Below are 19,633 nucleotides of genomic sequence, written 5' to 3' on the forward strand. Positions count from 1 at the left end.
TACTGACTTTTAACAAATGAAAAACGCGTGTAACTTTAGAGTTAATAAAAAAATAGGATTATTCCTGCTAACTGGGGACAGCCATTTTGTTTTGTTTTTGTGACGTCCAGTGGTATAGCTTGGGGCGAAGTGACGTCAGCTCCGTCCAACTTCTCTATGCACAGTGTAAACAAATGCTCTAATTTACGACAAGGCGCTTTACTTTCATGAACCTGACTTGTAAAACAACATAAATGACTTGATAGTATAATAAACTATTTAACTAAATATATTTCAATTTGCATCAATATAACGAAATGTGAAATGTAAAACAACATCAATGACTTGATAGTATAATAAACTATTTAACTAAATATATTTCAATTTGCATCAATATAACAAAATGGTGTTACAGCATTTTTTCTTTTAAAAAATCTACAGAAAAAATGCATATTATTAGGCCTTTTGGTAGGATACATTCGAGCAAAAATGACCAATCACGATACCCAAGTGATAATTGTTTTTTCTTTGGGACTATGTAATTGGTCAGTTCTGTGATTTTAGATGGGAAAGTCTACTTAATCAAGGGTTTTACAGAATTACTTACTTACAGTAATAAAGCAGGACGGCGAATAATGTCCATTACGATTTGAGGTTATCACACAATACCCTATGATCTTAATAAAAGAGGCACGTCTTTTTAGTGTGTCTAGACAGTGTCTGGGGACCGTCGTATATTACACTGATGTGGTACAAAATGGCTGCGCCTGTTATATATAATAGCCGTCACATTTAACCGTTTTATTAATTAACTATAGGATTATACTTGTTAATATTAAGCAATAATGTGCATTATGTATCGTTGAATATGCATACCAGTCCAAACGCCTTGGTTTGGACTTTATAGTTTACTGTTTAGTGTTGTCATGGAATACAACAAATTGTAATTTTTATCATACAGATATCAAGAAGCATGATGTGTGTCAAAATGCAGCGTAATTCGTGATTGCTGGGCTATGATGACAACCTGCAATGTCGTTAAACGAAACATACAGTCGTGCTGCGTGCTTGTCTATCATCTATCTATGGTTTACATGATTTTTGCTTTTGAAGTAAAATTAGCCATTATTAGGTTTTTTTTAATTAAATAAATGCTGAAACAGTCATAAATCTTTCCCTAAAATATTAAGCAATATATTTAAACAATTGGCAGAACATTTTTGCAAGATATAAACCTTCAACTAGTTCTTGAGGCGATGAATCTCTCAATTCAACAACAAAGTTGTCAATAATCGTGTTCCACATGGAGGTCGCCATTTTGTAATACTGCAGCAAAATAATTCACTTGTTTTTTGGTTAATACAACTAACCACATATATAAATGTAAATGTATATCTTACAATAAAACAATAATCAAAGTAAAAATTATGGTTTTTTTTAAAAAGGTGATACTTCAAATCAATAAATTAAACCAATGAACAAGCGTCTATTCTTCACTGACATTTTTTACGTCACATTGATCTGTTAGGTGTTGAAAGGCCATTGTGATTTTAGGGAATTCCCAAAAAATAACATTGGACAGCCCTTTCCCCTCCCTGCAGTGAAATGGGAGGGTGCATTGGGGCTCACAGGGACAATGGTCCCCCTTCTGGTGAATCATCTGATATGACAGGTATGATACAACATGGTAGGTTTGGGTATCCTTGTTATGTTGTTTTGGTTTATGAATTTATCATTATGCTATCTCTTCTTTTGCACATCTACAGTGCTGTCCGGTGTATCGGCGCATCCAAGCATTCAAAGACCATTTTCTATGTGAACACTGTGAAATACTTAATAAAATATGTCTCGCACCAATGAAGCCGTGCATAATCTGAAATACACTACAAATTATTTTGTGTCTGTAGTAAATAATCATTTTGAAATTATGCATAAATGTAGACACCCCCTGGCATGAGTTGAACCAGTATCCCCCTTTCAGTGGTTAGAGTAGTTTTAGGTATATGGTTAGGGTTAGTCTTTAGAGGGGTACGTGTCAAACTCTTTCCCACCCCCATGTTTCCAAAACGATTTGCATGTCCTGTGATTTGGCGCAGTATATGTGGATTGGTAACCCCTCTAAAGACCGCCCATGACCTCACTTTGTAGCCCATAAATGCTACACTACAGGGTTATTTTAGTACGTTTTGCTTTTGTCTTGTTAAAATTATTACTTTGAAAATGAATGATCACACATGACTCATCTCATGATCGGTTTTTCTTAAGTGGCACAGTATTGCAGATGCATACATTTTCATTGTCATGCATGGCTAAGATGCCTACATGGATTTTTTTTTCTTTGGTAGATTGTACACACATGTGGATCTTATTTTGCTTTTATTTTTTGTAACAATGTGATAATTGTGAACTGGAATGATGTCAATTACGGTGTAACTCTTTCGTTTTGTTAGCATTTGTCTGAGTTTTCCTTTTCAGTTGAAATAAAAATAACGGAAAAAAATTATTACTCTGTTTACTATAATTTTTAAAATGCGGGAAAGGTCTTTTTGAACTGGTTTTAATGTAAGGTTTCGATGATACCAGTCACCTGGAAAGCTGGAAAGTGAAAATACAACAACTGAAATTCGGAGTGACTTTTACTTCAAAAGCATGGCATCTGACAACTTTTCATCAATGTCAATTTGTTACATAAATATGCACAAGGCACTACAACATCAATATTAATATGACCTCAACGCTAATATTTACTAAGCTTGGTTAACGCATCTAACCAGAGTTCGACAAATCCGCTAGCCCGACGCCTGTGGCTAGTGGTTTTTAAGTTCGGGCTAGTGAGAAACGCAAAACCACTAGCCCCTGCGGGCTAGTGGTTTCCCCCCTCCTCTCGTCATCGCTCGATCGTGGGTTTTTTGTTTTCTTTCATTCTTTTTCTCTCGGCTGAAATTTCGTTTAATAAATTTGATTGTGATGTTTGTCATCGAATAATATCAACAACGCAATGAGTATATAATAATAATCCACTTGAGCTAGGTCTGCAAACTGCAGTAACATGCTATCTCTACATCGTCACAGTTACAGCATGCATTGTTTACCTTTCCCTTTCAAGTTTCTGGCACAGGAAATAAAGTCTAATGACATGCGTGTTTTTGATTGGTTAGACACGTCACGTGGTCGTTAATCTCGCACATGTTTTAGGCTAAGAACTTGGAAATCATCAATCGCGACGACAGGTTAATCTCAATCAAGTAAACCCCAGCCATGCTTTGAATTTCAGTGTTTGTTTTATTTACCTATTGTTTTTTAATTTAACACTTCGCTAACATGTGGTTATCGGCAATCAGGAAAACAATTTACTTTAATGGTAACCGCATATGCAATGACTCGGCTTGGCCTATTACGTGTAGCGGTTTGGATAAAACGTCATAGCTGCCGATACAAGATAATACCTTTTTTGTTCATCAATTAACAACGGATTAGATGTCGCCGTTATATTCTTTTGATATCGGTCTGACACGGGATAATGCCCTGTATTTGGCATCACCGTTCCTGGCGACACTGTCGTACCCTCATTTAAATTTAATTATTTTGATAGTGTTTTTAGATACCAACCAAGAGTTTGCTCAATTAATTTTCCCCGGGGGGGGGGGGGGGGGGACAAAAACGGGACAATGACGATGGATCACACTTGACAAAAGACAAAACATACGACACGACAAAAAACTGAAAGTTACAACATGATTTAAGTGTTTGTTTTATTTTACTGTTATACTCGTAAATGTGTAATGTTACAAAAATTATATAAAAATCCAGTTATAATTGATCAGGAATTTGGGCTAGTGCTTTATCTTGGTGGGCTAGTGGTTTTCACAAACCCACTAGCCCTGTGGCTAGTGACTTTTCAAAATATTTGTCATACTCTGCTAACCTGTATTCTTATTATAGTGCACTCGCACTTGGATGACTAAACAATCAATTTCCACAATAGGACTTGATACATTATCATGACCATAAACAACAGTCATTCTGTCAACAATATCAATATCAATCTTCACTTTAGCCCATATGGGGTTAACTCTTAATTAACAAAATCATGACATTAAACTACATATTCAATCTCCACTTTAACCCATATGGGGTTAACTCTTAATCAATTAACTCCAGCTTACCTAACAAATAGACATTTAGTCGCAAACCTATTTGATCAATTAATTCAAATAACTAAATACTGAAACCACCTTTCAGTTTCTATTCAGAACCATTAAAATGTACCCAGTAGAGTTACTTCCCTTAATAACGCTAGACTGAAATTTCTATTTCCCTTCCGAACATTAAAATTACTTCCCTTGATAACGCTAGACTGTAATTCTTGACCAATCATATAGACCGATCGACCTACACAATACGCCATCAGTCAAGGCAATTACATGTATTCATCAAGTTACTTTCCCTTGTCTTAAATCGAGTACAAACATACAATATTTACTATCCAACAATTACACTGTATCATATTAATAAAGTATTTTGGAGCAACAAATCATTTTCCCTAAACCATAAACTTAGATGTACTAATATAATCCTACATAACTTACCAACCCCCAAGGTCATGCGACTCGTCGTTCGCGATAACCATTTATTAACAAAACATCAAATTAACTGGACATGTCAACTTGTTATACATATATTTACATAAACTGTGTTTTTGCCAAGGTGTGGGACGTGTAGGTCTTCTGTACATTGTGTTTTACTAACCTGGAAAGTGAAAATACAACAACTGAAATTCGGAGTGACTTTTACTTCAAAAGCATGGCATCTGACAACTTTGTAATAGCCAATCAGACTTCACCACGCACTATAGCTCCGTATTTTATCCGCTATTTTCCGTAAATACAGCGGACAGCCAAATATTTCAGTTTCCGATTTTATCGTTTTGTTACACTCTCCCCCAATTTAAATATGTTGTCTCAACATAAAAAATAAAAATTCTATCAACACAACTTAAATGAATTATTAACTGCATGTACAAGCTTTCACACATCTCCATTAAAAAAAACAGCCTGGCGAGAGTTGGTACTCATGTGCTACTATACCCCTATTACTATTCCATTCCACGCCTTAAGTACTATCGTTAAACTTTTTGACATCTTGATTAACTGGTCTCTCTATTACTTACCCTTAAGAATAGTATCCATAGGTATGTACTAATCCATACTGAACATGCACCAAACACCTCACCAAAGATACTAAACAAAATCACTTGTACCCACACACCTATACAGCTGTCTCGAATCTAAATCTGGGCAATATATGGTAACACTTTGTGCAACTAATCATTTCCACTTGTTTACTCGTATCCAAATTCCACGAGGGTTTATCCAAGGTATCGTAAGTAAACACTGCTGGAGGGTGATGATTGCGTTGTGGTCTCGAGGTTCCATCTCTATCATTCTCAGTTCGCTCCCCATCATCACCACTGTCTTCATTTAAGTTAGCTTCCTCCTCCAATTGATCATTGATCTCCACTGTGTCCGGAACAAAAGGTTCAGCTTCAGGATTCAGTTCCCTTCGTATTAGTTCAGTCTGTGTAGGATTGTTCACCACACTGTAACCACTTTCCTCATCAGAGGAATTGTCCGACAATACTTTGCGATCCACAGGTGTAGGTCGCCCTCTAATTAATGTGGATTTTGATGCTACTTCCCGTTTACGCTCTGGAGGAACCACTAGTAAATGGTTACATGGCAGCAACAAATTCCGATGAAGAATCCGATCCCGTCCCCTTTTATTCTCTGGCATAATCATATAAACCGGACTATCATCGGCCATTCGCTTGACCACTACATGTATGCAGTCTTCCCAATAGGACCGGAGTTTTCCTGGGCCACCTCTCTCACCTAGATTCCGCACTAACACACGGTCACCTGGCATCAGTACTGAACTATGAACTTTTCTATCATAAATGTTCTTACCTTTGGTTGCAGATTGTTCTGAATTCTGTGCTGCTAAATCATATGCTATCTGCTTCCTTCTTTTCCATTTCTCAGCATATTCAGTGGGGTTTTTATTCACCTCGTCTTGATTGATACCAAAAAGCAAATCAATTGGTAGCCTTGGATTTCTACCGTATAGCAGGAAGAATGGTGAAAAACCAGTACTGTTACTTTTTGTACAATTATATGCATGCACCACTTGAGCAACATGGTCCTTCCAATTGCATTTAGCCTCCTTTGGAAGCTTTCTCAGCATACTCAACAGGGTCCGATTATATCGTTCAACCTGGCCATTACCCGCTGGATGGTATGGTGTTGTATTTCTGAATACCGCAGTAATGTTGTAAGTGATCAAACAGCTTGTTTTCAAACTCACGTCCCTGGTCATGGTGTAACTTTTCTGGAAATCCAAAGCGAAGAACATAGTCATTAAAAATTTTGCTGGCTGCTGTTTTTGCTGATTTGTTACGAGTGGGGTATGCCTGTGCGAAACGAGTAAAGTGGTCCATGATGACCAATATATATTCGTACCCACCACTACTCTGCTCCAAGTGAAGAAAATCAATTGAAACCAGTTGGAATGGTGCAGTAGTCAAAATAGATTTCAACAGTGCACGGTTTGGGATATTTGGTTGCCTATCCTTCAGACAATGACAAACTTCTGTGACATTATGTTCAATTTCCTTGGCCATTCGAGGCCAGAAAAACCACTCCCGAGCCAGAGCTAATACCCTCTCTGTTCCCAGGTGTCCCATCTTATTGTGCAGTCTTCCAAAACCACTGGTACAAATTCTTTTGGTAGAACAATTTGTACTTTTGTTTCACCTCCGGGAAAGATCACTTTTCTTTCCAATACTCCATCTGAACTCACCGTCAACTTGTACCAATCTCGCATCATTAACCGGGAATTTAATTGCCAAGACCGTGTCTCCCTGAAACTTGGTTTTTGACCTTCTAATTTAGCTTGGAACACCGGTGCGATCCCATGATCTCGTCTCTGAGACATCTGAATATCCAATGGTAACAACCTCTTGAACCCAACTCCACATTCTTCACTTTTATCCGGATAGTTACCAGTAACAGCGCATATCCATGGGGTCTCTTTGTTTGCACACACAGTTTGTACCACTGCTGACATAAAGGCTGGTGAAATTTCTTCCCTCTGTTCATGTCTAACCTTTTCAATATCTATTGGCATTCGTGATAAACCGTCCGCATCCACGTTCTTTTTGCCAGATCTATATTTGATTACAAAATTAAACTCTGAAAGTTCAGCCACCCACCTTTGTCTTGTGCTGTCGAGTTTCGCTGATGTTAAGACATATGTTAGTGGGTTATTATCTGTATATACTGTAAATGAAGGAGCATAGTACAGATAATCTCTGAAACGTTCCGTTATAGCCCACTTCAAGGCCAAAAACTCAAGTTTACCCGAATGCATGTGGTACTTCTGCTCGGCAGGACTGAGTGTCCTCGATCCATAGCCTATCACATGTAGTTTCCCATCATTGCCTTCTTGATACAAGACAGCTCCCAATCCCAGCTGTGATGCATCTGTATGAACTACAAATGGTTTTTCAAAATCTGGATATGACATTATTTGCTCCGAACAAAGTGTTTCAATCAAACAATTCAACTGATGTTGGTGTTTTCCTGTCCAAGTGATTGGTTGTTTAGAAGATGCTGGACCTATCTTTCTTCTCCCAGCACTATTTCTTCGCTCTGACCACTTATCGTGATCATTGTTCACCTTAAGAAGGTCATACAAAGGTTTTGCCTTCCTTGAAAAATCTACCTTCCAACATATTATTCATATACCTTTGGAACTCTGCAGGAGCTCCTGTTAGGTCAAATGGAATCCGAACCCATTCATATAGTCCCCATGGGGTGACAAATGCAGTATACGGTCTACACTGCTCTTTTACAAATCCTTGATGGTACGCCTTTCCTTGGTCTAAAACTGAGAACCAACACTTACCTCCAAGACTATCTAATGCATCCTGTATTCTGGGTATAGGTTGTCTGTCAGGAACAGTCTTTTGATTAAGTAAGCGATAATCGATGCAGAGTCTCAGGGTTCATTCGTGCTTCCGCACAGCTACCATTGGCGACGAATATGGTGACCGAGATTTAACAATCCAGCCACGCCAAATCAAGTCTTTAAGATATTCCTTCACCTCCTTATATAGTGGGGGAGGTATTCCCAAGTACGTTTTCTGGACTGGCGTCCTGTCCAAAACTTCAATATTCAACTGCAGTTCAGGTATAGTCCCCACTTCTCCATCTTTTGCAAAAGCACTACTTTTCTCCTGCAGCATTTCTCGGACTATGTCTTCTTGTTCTCTGGTAAGAGTTTGCCCAAGATCTACCGGTGGGTACCACTTACCTGTATGCCTCATCTTATCGCTTTTCTGTTCCTTGTCACTCTTGTCGGTATTACTTTCAGTTTTATTTTCTTCCACTTTTCCTGGAAGTGGGGTTATTGACTGAATCATTTCTAATGTGCCCAACATCATCTTACCTTTTAGAGTGACTGCATGCTCATTGGTATTGGATACCCTAATGGAAACTGGATTGTATCTCCCACCGCTTCATTACAGACTCGGTTACCTCCAATCCCTCTGGCCAGGTTGCTTCCACACACGGTTCAAACAAGACTGGGGTTCCATTCAACTCTGGACCTGTTCGAACAGAACATCTCACAGATTCAGAAGTACATGCCGGAATTACTATCCCTTTCCTACCCAACCGTACTTGACCTACAGTTTCACACCTATCCCTTTGGATGAGATTTACCACTGCCTTTGCTCTACTAAAATCTATATCGCCCACTGATGCCCTCATCACCTTAACCTTGTCATTTAATGGGGACTCTCCTTGTTTCATGTAATGTTCTATTACATTATACCCCACTATTACCTGTTTAAAATCTGACATATTTGTAATCAAAAATGGTACTGAAAGTTCTGTTTGTCCATCTAGCAATTTAAACTGGATACACACCCATCCGGTAAACGGTACGATTGTCCCATTGGCCGCATGTAAAGTTAAAGGATTATCACCTACCAATTCATTAATAGGTCTAACCACAATGTCTTTCAGGTGAGAATGCATCCAACTTTCTGGCATGATGCACACCTGAGCCCCTGAGTCCCACAAAACCCGAGTCTTTACACCGTTCATAGTACATGTCACCTGACATTCATTCCCAACAAGTCTTATCAGTTTGGCACTGTCACTTGAAGGTAGAGAACTTGTTCCTTTCAACTCACGAATACTCCATGAAATGGTTTGTGATACACTCTCGAGGCTCCTAATCTTTTCACAAAGCTGTTCATGTGTGTATGGATCGTTCAGTGGATAACGTTCCTCTGTTATCCCAGAGTCAGTTTCAGAATTTACTAGTTGGGACCTTCTGTTGGAAGCTTCAGGTGGTCCCCTTTCTGAAGCCTGTGTCCGTTTCCCGACCTTCGGCAACCTCGACTCCAGTGTTCTGAACTGCCGCATTTAAAACAGTGGTCACAACGGAAATGGTCTCCTTCCTGTGAACAGGCCGTACACTTTCGCATGGGTCTGGCCGGTCTCGATTCTGGTCTGCGCTGCTTCTCCTCTAACTTTTGGTTTAAGGCACAAATTTCCGCCCTCAGTTCCCTGATTGTCCTCTCAGTGGTTACCTCGAATGAGTTTATTTTCTTTCTCACTGCTTCGGGCCGTTTTCGTTTTCTCTCCGCCTCTGCTGCCATAGAAGCACTCACAGCCTGCAATAACTCATCATCCGATGGATTTCCCAACAAGATTGTTTTCAAATCTTGACAAATCAACCCGTCCTTGAGGCCTGTGTAGATGGCCCTCAGAGCCATTCGACGCATGAGTTCTTCATCATATTGTAAGCCTGACCCTTCCTCTTGGGAGGCAAAGTTAACTTTCTGATGTGTGTCCAAAAAAAGAAGCACAAAGTCCTGTGGGTCTTCATTCTCTAACTGAGCCATAGTGCACAGTTTTTGATATAACTCGGTTGCTGATTTCTCTTTGTAGAAAGAACGCAAAATCTTGCGTAAGATTGGCAGATTCAGGAAGTCCTTGCCATCAAGATAATCTCTGAGAGGTTGACCAACTTGAACTGCACGGATGACCGCATCCATGATTTCTGAATCGCTGTATCCCTTCTTGATTTCCGCCTCTATTTGTCTTGATAGAGATGTGAAGGAAATGGCGCTACCCACACCAATCTGTCCACTTATTTTCATTTCATTTCTTATTGCTGTGTTTACTCCTACTTTGTTTGTTTCGAATTCTTTCATGTTTTTCCACAAGGATGTCAATATAGGGATTACCTCCCTGTCTTTGGGGATTTTCTCCAGGTAGGCTTCAATTATGCCAATGGCGTCGGCTCTGGTTTTCACAGTAACTTTCCTTGGAACTTTGCAAGTTTCGATAACTTCCAGTAAGTCTTTTACATCCAATGCATACAGAACAGTTCTGATGTCAAGAATCAAGCTTTCCAGTTCCATGGTATTTGTTCATGCAGGTAGACAGTATCAGAATGGTTTGGTGTTTTAAATCAATCTCTCCAATTCCATGTCAGTTGTTCACACAGGTCGACTGTATCCATTAGCTAGGAACCATCCGATCCTAAAACGGTTGATCTAGGATGCTTCCAATCCTGGCAAGCTCGCCAAATGTAAGGTTTCGATGATACCAGTCACCTGGAAAGCTGGAAAGTGAAAACACAACAACTGAAATTCGGAGTGACTTTTACTTCAAAAGCATGGCATCTGACAACTTTTTATCAATGTCAATTTATGTTACATAAATATGCACAAGGCACTACAACATCAGTATTAATATGACCTCAACACTAATATTTACTAAGCTTGGTTAACGCATCTAACCTGTATTCTTATTATAGTGCACTCGCACTTGGATGACTAAACAATCAATTTCCACAAAAGGACTTGATACATTATCATGACCATAAACAACAGTCATTCTGTCAACAATATCAATCTTCACTTTAGCCCATATGGGGTTAACTCTTAATTAACAAAATCATGACATTAAACTACATATTCAATCTCCACTTTAACCCATATGGGGTTAACTCTTAATCAATTAACTCCAGCTTACCTAACGAATAGACATTTAGTCGCAAACCTATTTGATCAATTAATTCAAATAACTAAATACTGAAACCACCTTTCAGTTTCTATTCAGAACCATTAAAATGTACCCAGTAGAGTTACTTCCCTTAATAACGCTAGACTGAAATTTCTATTTCCCTTCCGAACATTAAAATTACTTCCCTTGATAACGCTAGACTGTAATTCTTGACCAATCATATAGACCGATCGACCTACACAATACGCTATCAGTCAAGGCAATTACATTTATTCATCAAGTTACTTTCCCTTGTCTTAAATCGAGTACAAACATACAATATTTACTATCCAACAATTACACTGTATCATATTAATAAAGTATTTTGGAGCAACAAATCATTTTCCCTAAACCATAAACTTAGATGTACTAATATAATCCTACATAACTTACCAACCCCCAAGGTCATGCGACTCATCGTTCGCGATAACCATTCATTAACAAAACATCAAATTAACTGGACATGTCAACTTGTTATACATATATTTACATAAACTGTGTTTTTGCCAAGGTGTGGGACGTGTAGGTCTTCTGTACATTGTGTTTTACTAACCTGGAAAGTGAAAATACAACAACTGAAATTCGGAGTGACTTTTACTTCAAAAGCATGGCATCTGACAACTTTGTAATAGCCAATCAGACTTCACCACGCACTATAGCTCCGTATTTTATCCGCTATTTTCCGTAAATACAGCGGACAGCCAAATATTTCAGTTTCCGATTTTATCGTTTTGTTACATTAACATTCATAATATTAATAAGGCTGACCTAATTCGCGTTTATATGTACACAAAAACAGATGAATGATTTATTTTGAAATTAGGATATAATTATTGATAATTCTAATAATTTTTAATTGCACCCTTAACAATAAATATGTTGATACTTGATTAACCATTGAAAAAGGAATTGAACTTTAATTTGTTAAAAACACAGACAACATGACAACTTCCTAAGTGTACTAAAGCAAAATACCAAGTGTGCTGATAGTGATACACTGGACACGGCTGTATAGTCAGAGAACATTTTGTTCAGTATCGCGTTGCGATTCACTACACAAGTTTCAGAGATCACTACACAATTTTAAAACATTAAATAGTAGTTGCTAATCAATCTACAAATGACTAGAAATATTGCGAATCAAGATTTTGAAGGAAAAAAATTACCTGATAGTCCGTCCTAGCTCGAATCACCTCGAGCCCTTCCCTTATTGATATTGATATGTAGGGAAGTGCTAAAGGAAACTTTTTGTAATGCTTTGCAATCGTCAATAACCAAATGGTTGCAAGCTACTTTGTCTCAAATAAAAAAAAAATCCTAAATCTGATGCTGGCCACAGAGCTTTACTGCCTTTAGTTTGAATATTCTAGAGTCCAGTCATGACATTAAACTTACATGTTGTTAATCAGTACCAACTCTACAAAAAGAAACAAGATGCCCATATACATCACTACAACAAAGTACAGCGCAGGTTCGTTTTGCATAGGGGTGTCGGGTTTCTTTGTGTAGCGTTGGCATCTCCTTACAGTAACCATAAACTGGGTACATGACTTTTCCATTTTAAGAACGCTGGAAAAATTCCAGTGCAAAATTGGTATTGAAATTTTGTTTTAACTTTACTAATGCACCTGAATGTGTTTGAAGAAATAATATATAGCAACAAAATATCGCCAAATACATCTGCAATCCTTCACATCTGAGCTGTGCGTTCATGCTCGAATGCCCCCCAAATTTTAATTTTATCTCAGAAGTGTTGATACAGCAGGGGTGGATACAGGAGTTTTTTAGTTGTCCGAATCTAAAAACCACTGTACTCGTGCATCAGGCCACCGTATTCTAGAACCGCTGTGCTTGTTAACACTATTATAAAAGGACTAAATATCAGTCCCAGGACTAGCTCTGCAACTCGCCAAATTCGCCAGTTGCGAATTTTAGGATCAAATGGCAAATTTTATTTTCATTTGGCGAAACACATCCATAAAATAATTGGTGTTTTGTTGGAAAATTACTCTGGGTTTTAACTTTTTTAATATAATTTGGCGAAATAGTTTGCTCACTCAGAGCCAGCCCCGAGTCCCACAGGGCTTGTAGAATTTTTAATAAATCCACTAGCCATGGGATCAGTGATTTAATTTTTTGTTTTCTAGCCACGATTAACATTTCACTAGCCCTACTTTACTTTAACTTAATACAATTTGACTAAATAATAGTAATAATCAGATATGTCACCTAAAGAAAGAGATGGTGCCTAAAAACACTAACGTTGGGGGTTGGGGTAGGGTCAGGATATTCATATTTATAAAACGGACTTAACTGCAACATTTACTTCTTTTTTTTTTTCACTAGCCATCGGGCATGACAATAGTGGTTATTTTCTAGCCCAACACTGAGTATCACTAGCCATGGGAGTGGGGCTACCATAATGTAGACGTCCTGGTCTCAGTACTGAAACAAAATAGATACATGTGGAGGAAAAATGCCCATTCCCTGGTTCTTCTGAAGAATAACATACAACACTCACTGGTGCATGATTAGACTAATAAAAAAATATATATTAATAACAACAAATAAAGGCTACCATTTGTCACTGATAATATGTAAAATGTGGTGTACAGCAGATTTTAAAAAACCAAAGAAACCAAACAACAAATGTCCAGTTCCTCTGAACTATAAAACATTCTACTCATTAGTGCATGATTAGATTAATAAACATAAATCTTATAATAACATAAAAAGAAAGAAAGAAAGAAATGTTTTATTTAACGACACACTCAACACATTTTATTTACAGTTATATGGCGTCAGACATGTGGTTAAGGACCACACAGATTTTAAGAGGAAACCCGCTGTCGCCACTACATGGGTTACTCTTTCCGATTAGCAGCAAGGGATCTTTTATGGATCACTGGTCGGTGCAAGTGGTTTACACCTACCCATTGAGCCTTGCTCGTGGTAGGCCATCGGTCTACAGGCTGGTAGGTACTGGGTTCGGATCCCAGTCGAGGCATGGGATTTTTAATCCAGATACCAACTCCAAACCCTGAGTGAGTGGTATCTCCGCAAGGCTCAATGGGTAGGTGTAAACCACTTGCACCGACCAGTGATCCATAACTGGTTCAACAAAGGCCATGGTTTGTGCTATCCTGCCTGTGGGAAGCACAAATAAAAGATCCCTTGCTGCTAATCAGAAGAGTAGCCCATGTAGTGGCGACAGCGGGTTTCCTCTCAAAATCTGTGTGGTCCTTAACCATATGTCTGACACCATATAACCGTAAATAAAATGTGTTGAGTGCGTCATTAAATAAAACATTTCTTTCTTTGGTGGGGACTTGAGGACATTTCTTAAAAAGGAAAAGATAACTCAGGAGAAATTGGCCGAGTCGAAAACATCTGTTCGATCACCAACAAAAATATGTTCAATCTATGGGCGTTCGCCATCGCAAACTGCTTCATTTATTGGAAATTCTGCTAGTTTCAGTAAATAATAGTAAATAACGGCGATCGTGCTTGATTTATTATATGTACACAACTTACGTGCAGTGTTAGTTGCAACCTGAGGCACTCTTATATTTACGTCCAACTTCACACGTAACTTACGTTTTCGTTGTTTCATGAATAGCTCTTCAGTCGTAGATTTATGTTTACGTGTAAAACTAGGCTTACGATGTTTTGTGAATGTGGGTCCAGCTCGTCTGAAGAAAAAAATAATTCATAGGCGAATCAATACCAAAATTCATTCACTTCAGTCAGAACGATTCATATTTTTGCATTTTGTGATGTTGAACTACAGATTCGGTACACGTTTTGAATGTCGAGCTGTGTCGTTTGTAATGCAAGCTCATTGCCATTTAACTTGGCGAAAGTATTTACTAACCCGGCTGACTAGTATAGCTGATTTTTTTAATAGACCTTCAAGCCTGGAACATGATTGTTCTACAAACTGTTCTTTCTTTAGCTTTGCAACATTTTCTTATTGCGAGACCAAATTTCATTAAAATGTCAATAAAAATTCAAACTGAAAACTACTCTTTGGCCGAAATCTGAAACCAAAACCGAAGCCAAATTTAATAACCGCACATGACTAATACAGTACATGTATTTTCGTGTTGAAGTTCTAAGAGCAATTAGTCTGCTGTTGATGCTTAAAAGGAAAGTTAACCACTTTAAATATAGTCTGTAAGTGTAACATTTCTTTCTTCCATCAGTCAGGTCAATAATTAATCAAATCTTTAAAAAGATTTCACACTGTTCATTATCAATCATCCAGGTAAATGGTTATTTGTCATGCATTAAGCAGCTGTAGGTTCACTTCTATGCATTTATATATTACACATTGAACAAATGGTTTATAATAGTGAATGCTTTTTTTTGTAACTTCTATTTCAATAGATATTTTAATATATGTGTGTTATTGTTAACCAACTTTTCTGAATTATATGGTTTGGAAACATTAAAAATAATGGCAAATTGGAATCCTTAAGAAATTCCCTTGATAAAAATACCAAGTTGCAACTAGCTTGACCAAACGATCTCCTTCCCCCGCTCCCCGTTTTATCTCGAAATAAATTGCATAAAGTTTTGACAAAGTTACCTTAATTTATGGTAAATTTAGTTTTTAGCTTTTTAATCATAATTTTAATATCTATTATTATTTTTATTATTAACTATACTGCTTTCTTTTAGTTTCCATTGGTAGAAACCAGCCACTTAAGCCAGAAAAACCAAAATGGAAAAGCGATGTTCCATTAACAGAAGGTCAACTTCGCAGCAAAAGAGATGAATTCTGGGACACTGCCCCAGCATTTGAAGGACGAAAGGAGATCTGGGATGCCTTAAAAGCAGCTGCGTATGCTTTAGAGACTGGAGATCATGCTTTAGCTCAAGCCATTGTCGATGGGGCCAATATTTCACTCCCACATGGTTTGTTAAAATATTTCTTTATAATGTTGGTGCACTTACCTAAGTTGAAATAATAAAACTCGTAATAACACCAAGCTTGTTATAACACCAAAATCAGTTGGGTCCCAAAGTGGGCGGCATAATAAGGTAATTATTTACAATATTTTTTAAAGGGACACACCCTAGTTACGGCTAGTTGTTAACCATTACGGCGTTGTTTTTCGCTATTAAACCCAATTTTTTCACAAATAAAATTGCACTTTACTTACTGTTTATTATTTAGAATATACATTTCCATTCACCTGAAGTGTTTTTTGGTAATCCTGGTTTTGTAATACCACAAAATGCATTTTTCGTATTTCATAAAATCGCACGCACGTCTGAGAAAAAAACGTTGAGCAGACACGGTCTAATCTATTTTTAGAAGGGATATTTCCATTTCAATGTCACAGACGTTGGTATATCACGTGACCGTTATCATTTTGGTTCGGTTTGTTTTCTCGTGCACGGTTCGCGCAATCGACATCCGATTTGTTGTTGTTCATTTGTGAGATTTTTCTTCACAGTTCGTGAACATTTTCAGTAACAATAAAGTTCAGACAAGTAAGTGTCTCAATACAAAACGTTACAAACCCTTAAAACCAATAATTTTGCTAAGTCTTACGATATCTGGAGAGGGGATACAACCAGGACAGAACAGTTGGAACATGTCCAGAAGAGGTGAAAGAAACGCACCCCAAGTCTGTGAAATTTGTTGTGACGTAGGCATTGTTGTGCTTCGAGCGACATCTACCGGTGACATCAGAATACTAACTTTCAAAATTATTTCAAGCAATTGGGACATGGGGATTCCCATGGTATTTATCGATATAAAACCTGCTTTTTCACTCCATTTGATAAAAACGTGATCTAAGTGTGTTACAGGTTTGTAGATTAACCAAATTATAATTTATTTTCGCTGGATGGAACTAGGGTGTGCGGCTTTAATATCTTGAAAAGATATAGCAATGTTTTAGGTGATAATTTTTTACTAAAAGGTCATGTTTTTGTTTTTATATCTACTAGGACAAAAAGTAAATCTCAAGTAGATTTTCTAGTATGTTGTTTTTTCAAGCAGAACTAGATTAATTGTCATTATTTCATACTGACATGGAATTTGATTGACAAAAAAGTTTAGGGTTTTTTTTTTAAATCTTATTTTATTTATTGTAGGTACACTTATGGATTGTTACGATGAACTGGGAAACCGCTATCAGCTACCAGTTTATGTTCTCAGTGCCCCCACAAACTTGATAGAGGAGGCAAGTGAAAGTGATACAGGACAAGACACCGATGCCAATTCATCCCCAGGCGTGGAAATCCCAATAAAATTCCGTTTGTCCACTGTTAACAAAGACCTCAAGTTGCCTGTTCGGACAACAGACACTGTGTTAAAAGTAAAAAAGAGGCTTTGTGAGGAGACTGGAGTGGATGTTGCAAACCAGCGGTGGTTCTATTCGGGCAAACTTCTTAATGACAAACTGCACATCGAGGATATAAAAATACTCAAAGGCTATGTGATTCAGGTGATTGTGTCAGAAACAAAAGAAGATGTCAAGAAATGAACAGAAAGAGAGGAAAATAGTTTATTTTTGATGAGGAGGAAAGTTTATCCTCTCATAAACAAGACTGAAATAACGTGAGCTTTTAATTACAGTTTGACAGTCTGTGATGGGTTTTTTTTAATTATTTTTATTTTTTTATACTTATACTTGTCTCACAATATTTTGTAAGCCTGTTGATATACAGCTTGTTTGTTGACCAACTTGATTTCAGTAGTAAACAAGGATCATACATTTGTTTTACAACATAAAGTTTATTTCTCTATGTAGGAAAGAAACAGACACATGTAGTGTTGTTCTTTTCAAAAAGCTGGTTGGTGCAAATAATGATGCAGCCTGGTGATATAAACATAGTCCCACAGGAAAGATATTTGAAATGTGTATGTGAGGTAGTCTCTAGTTGGGGGTGTACAATCTAGATTTTGATAAAAATCATTTAAACGGTGATATTTGCCAAATAGTGTGTTAAAAAATCATAGTCTGTGGCATTTGTATATTTTTATCTTGAATCATGAATGTGAACTGATAAACATCAAAACATGAAAGAAAAAAACACAAATTGAATATATTTAACACAATGGAATAAATAATACAAAAAAGAATAAAAGCTATGAATTTTAACTCCCATATATATGTATAAAAAGTATGAGTATTCAGCACTGTGTCCTGAAAATCAATCCAAGATGACACCGTTGAAACGTTTGACAGCTTAAGCTAGCACCTGTTTAGACAAAACGATTAATAACGTTGTTGCTGATTGGATGACATTTGACCTCTACTGGATCTAGAAATAGCCGGTGTAGCTATTCTGCTCACTCCCACTTACAAGTACTTAAAAAAAAAAAAGATGGAAACATTTTTATTAATTTAAAGTCTTTTATAATTATTGGATACACTACATTAAATACATTTATATATTATAATCGGTATATTTTATGCTTTTTCAAGCATTTGTATTTCACTTGCTTCAGACTCTGAAAGTCAACCCGACAGTGCTCCATGCACAGGTGTTGACAGTACAATGATTGCAAACTCTGGGTCCTTTGTTTTAATTTGAGTGTAATACCTTGATAGCTTTCTCACCAAGAATGGTGTTATTGTTAACGTCTGTTTAATCTCGTGACCAGCATAGCGGCTTTGACAAATGTCTAGCCTAGTGGCAGTGGATTGATACTACTGTAGTTCCAACTTCAGTGACTGGCGATACATCCTTATGGTAGACTTAAAAATCACAGACATCTGAAACACCGATGTTGTTTAATTATTTGTTATTATTTTAAATCATGCACAAAATACTGATGTCTGGGCAGGCCGGTCCAGTTGATGGATAGGAATTTGTTTCAATAATAGAAACGGACAGGTGCTTCGGACTGACAAGAATAACACAAGTGGGACCGGCAAACACTCGTTTTTAAAAATATGAGGGGAAAAGGGCTTTTCCTCCTTCCTGGCACCAACCTATATGTGAAGTTGAAAAGTACTGAGCAGGTCATTTTATTTCTTACATACATGTATGTTTGTATGTATTTGAAAATTGCTTTCAGGTTGCACATGTCATCATGTTTAGTATATTATATTAAGAGTTGAATAAGTCTGTTTCAAGATAACCTGGAACTACAAAATATGTATCTTGGTACAGTATGTTTACTTAATATTAACAGTATCAGTCGTTGAAATTAGAAGACAATTCCATTGTGTATTGTTGGTATGAGGTGGGGGTTGAAATCGGACATACAAGGGAACTAATTCACAAAACTCTCTCAAGCAACATAATCTTGCATATCGTTTTGCATTACACTGTAAGATTGCTAATTTGTGAGAATTTAGTGAATTAAGCCCAATTGTGTAGCAAACTTAATTAAACTGGTTTTTGTGTGCACCTTGACTTTAACGAACAATACTTTTGGATGATTTGACGCTTACAAATCAATGACTTTGTCGGTACTAAATATGATGTCATTACAATTTGGCAACCACACAAAATGACGTCATGTAGTTTAAAGAATTTGC

The 19,633-nt window shown here is 37.3% G+C and overlaps 2 protein-coding genes across 3 annotated transcripts in view; one reads left to right on the forward strand and one right to left on the reverse strand.

Annotated features, from left to right (window-relative positions):
• LOC121384078 (MMS19 nucleotide excision repair protein homolog) overlaps positions 1 to 1,288 on the reverse strand; it is a 44,010-nt gene extending 42,722 nt beyond the window's left edge. The window contains exon 1 of the mRNA XM_041514300.1: positions 1,215 to 1,288. Coding sequence (XP_041370234.1) covers positions 1,215 to 1,284 — 70 coding nt within the window. The 5' untranslated portion in view covers positions 1,285 to 1,288. The remainder of the gene's footprint in view (positions 1 to 1,214) is intronic.
• Positions 1,289 to 1,506: 218 nt separating this feature from the next.
• On the forward strand, positions 1,507 to 19,633 carry LOC121384745 (ubiquitin domain-containing protein 2-like). Of its 2 annotated transcripts, none has more exons than XM_041515281.1 (3): positions 1,507 to 1,666; positions 15,807 to 16,043; positions 17,235 to 19,633. In XM_041515281.1, the coding sequence occupies exons 1-3, from the start codon at positions 1,585 to 1,587 to the stop codon at positions 17,624 to 17,626; spliced, it is 711 nt and encodes a 236-aa protein (XP_041371215.1). In that variant the 5' UTR covers positions 1,507 to 1,584; the 3' UTR covers positions 17,627 to 19,633. The 2 variants fall into 2 exon arrangements, with proteins under 2 accessions (XP_041371215.1, XP_041371216.1); XM_041515282.1 differs by having other exon boundaries at positions 1,507 to 1,651.

The sequence above is a fragment of the Gigantopelta aegis genome, chromosome 10 (genome assembly GCF_016097555.1).
Source record: "Gigantopelta aegis isolate Gae_Host chromosome 10, Gae_host_genome, whole genome shotgun sequence".
Classification (NCBI taxonomy): Eukaryota; Metazoa; Mollusca; class Gastropoda; order Neomphalida; family Peltospiridae; genus Gigantopelta; species Gigantopelta aegis.

Bases quoted from the DNA above. Each gene is read 5' to 3' on its own strand.
- LOC121384745 (XM_041515281.1), top strand. From the start codon at position 1,585: ATGGGAGGGTGCATTGGGGCTCACAGGGACAATGGTCCCCCTTCTGGT. The intron at 1,667-15,806 runs GTAGGTTTGGGT...GCTTTCTTTTAG, and splicing joins GACAGGTATGATACAACATG to TTTCCATTGGTAGAAACCAG. The intron at 16,044-17,234 runs GTTTGTTAAAAT...TATTTATTGTAG, and splicing joins CAATATTTCACTCCCACATG to GTACACTTATGGATTGTTAC.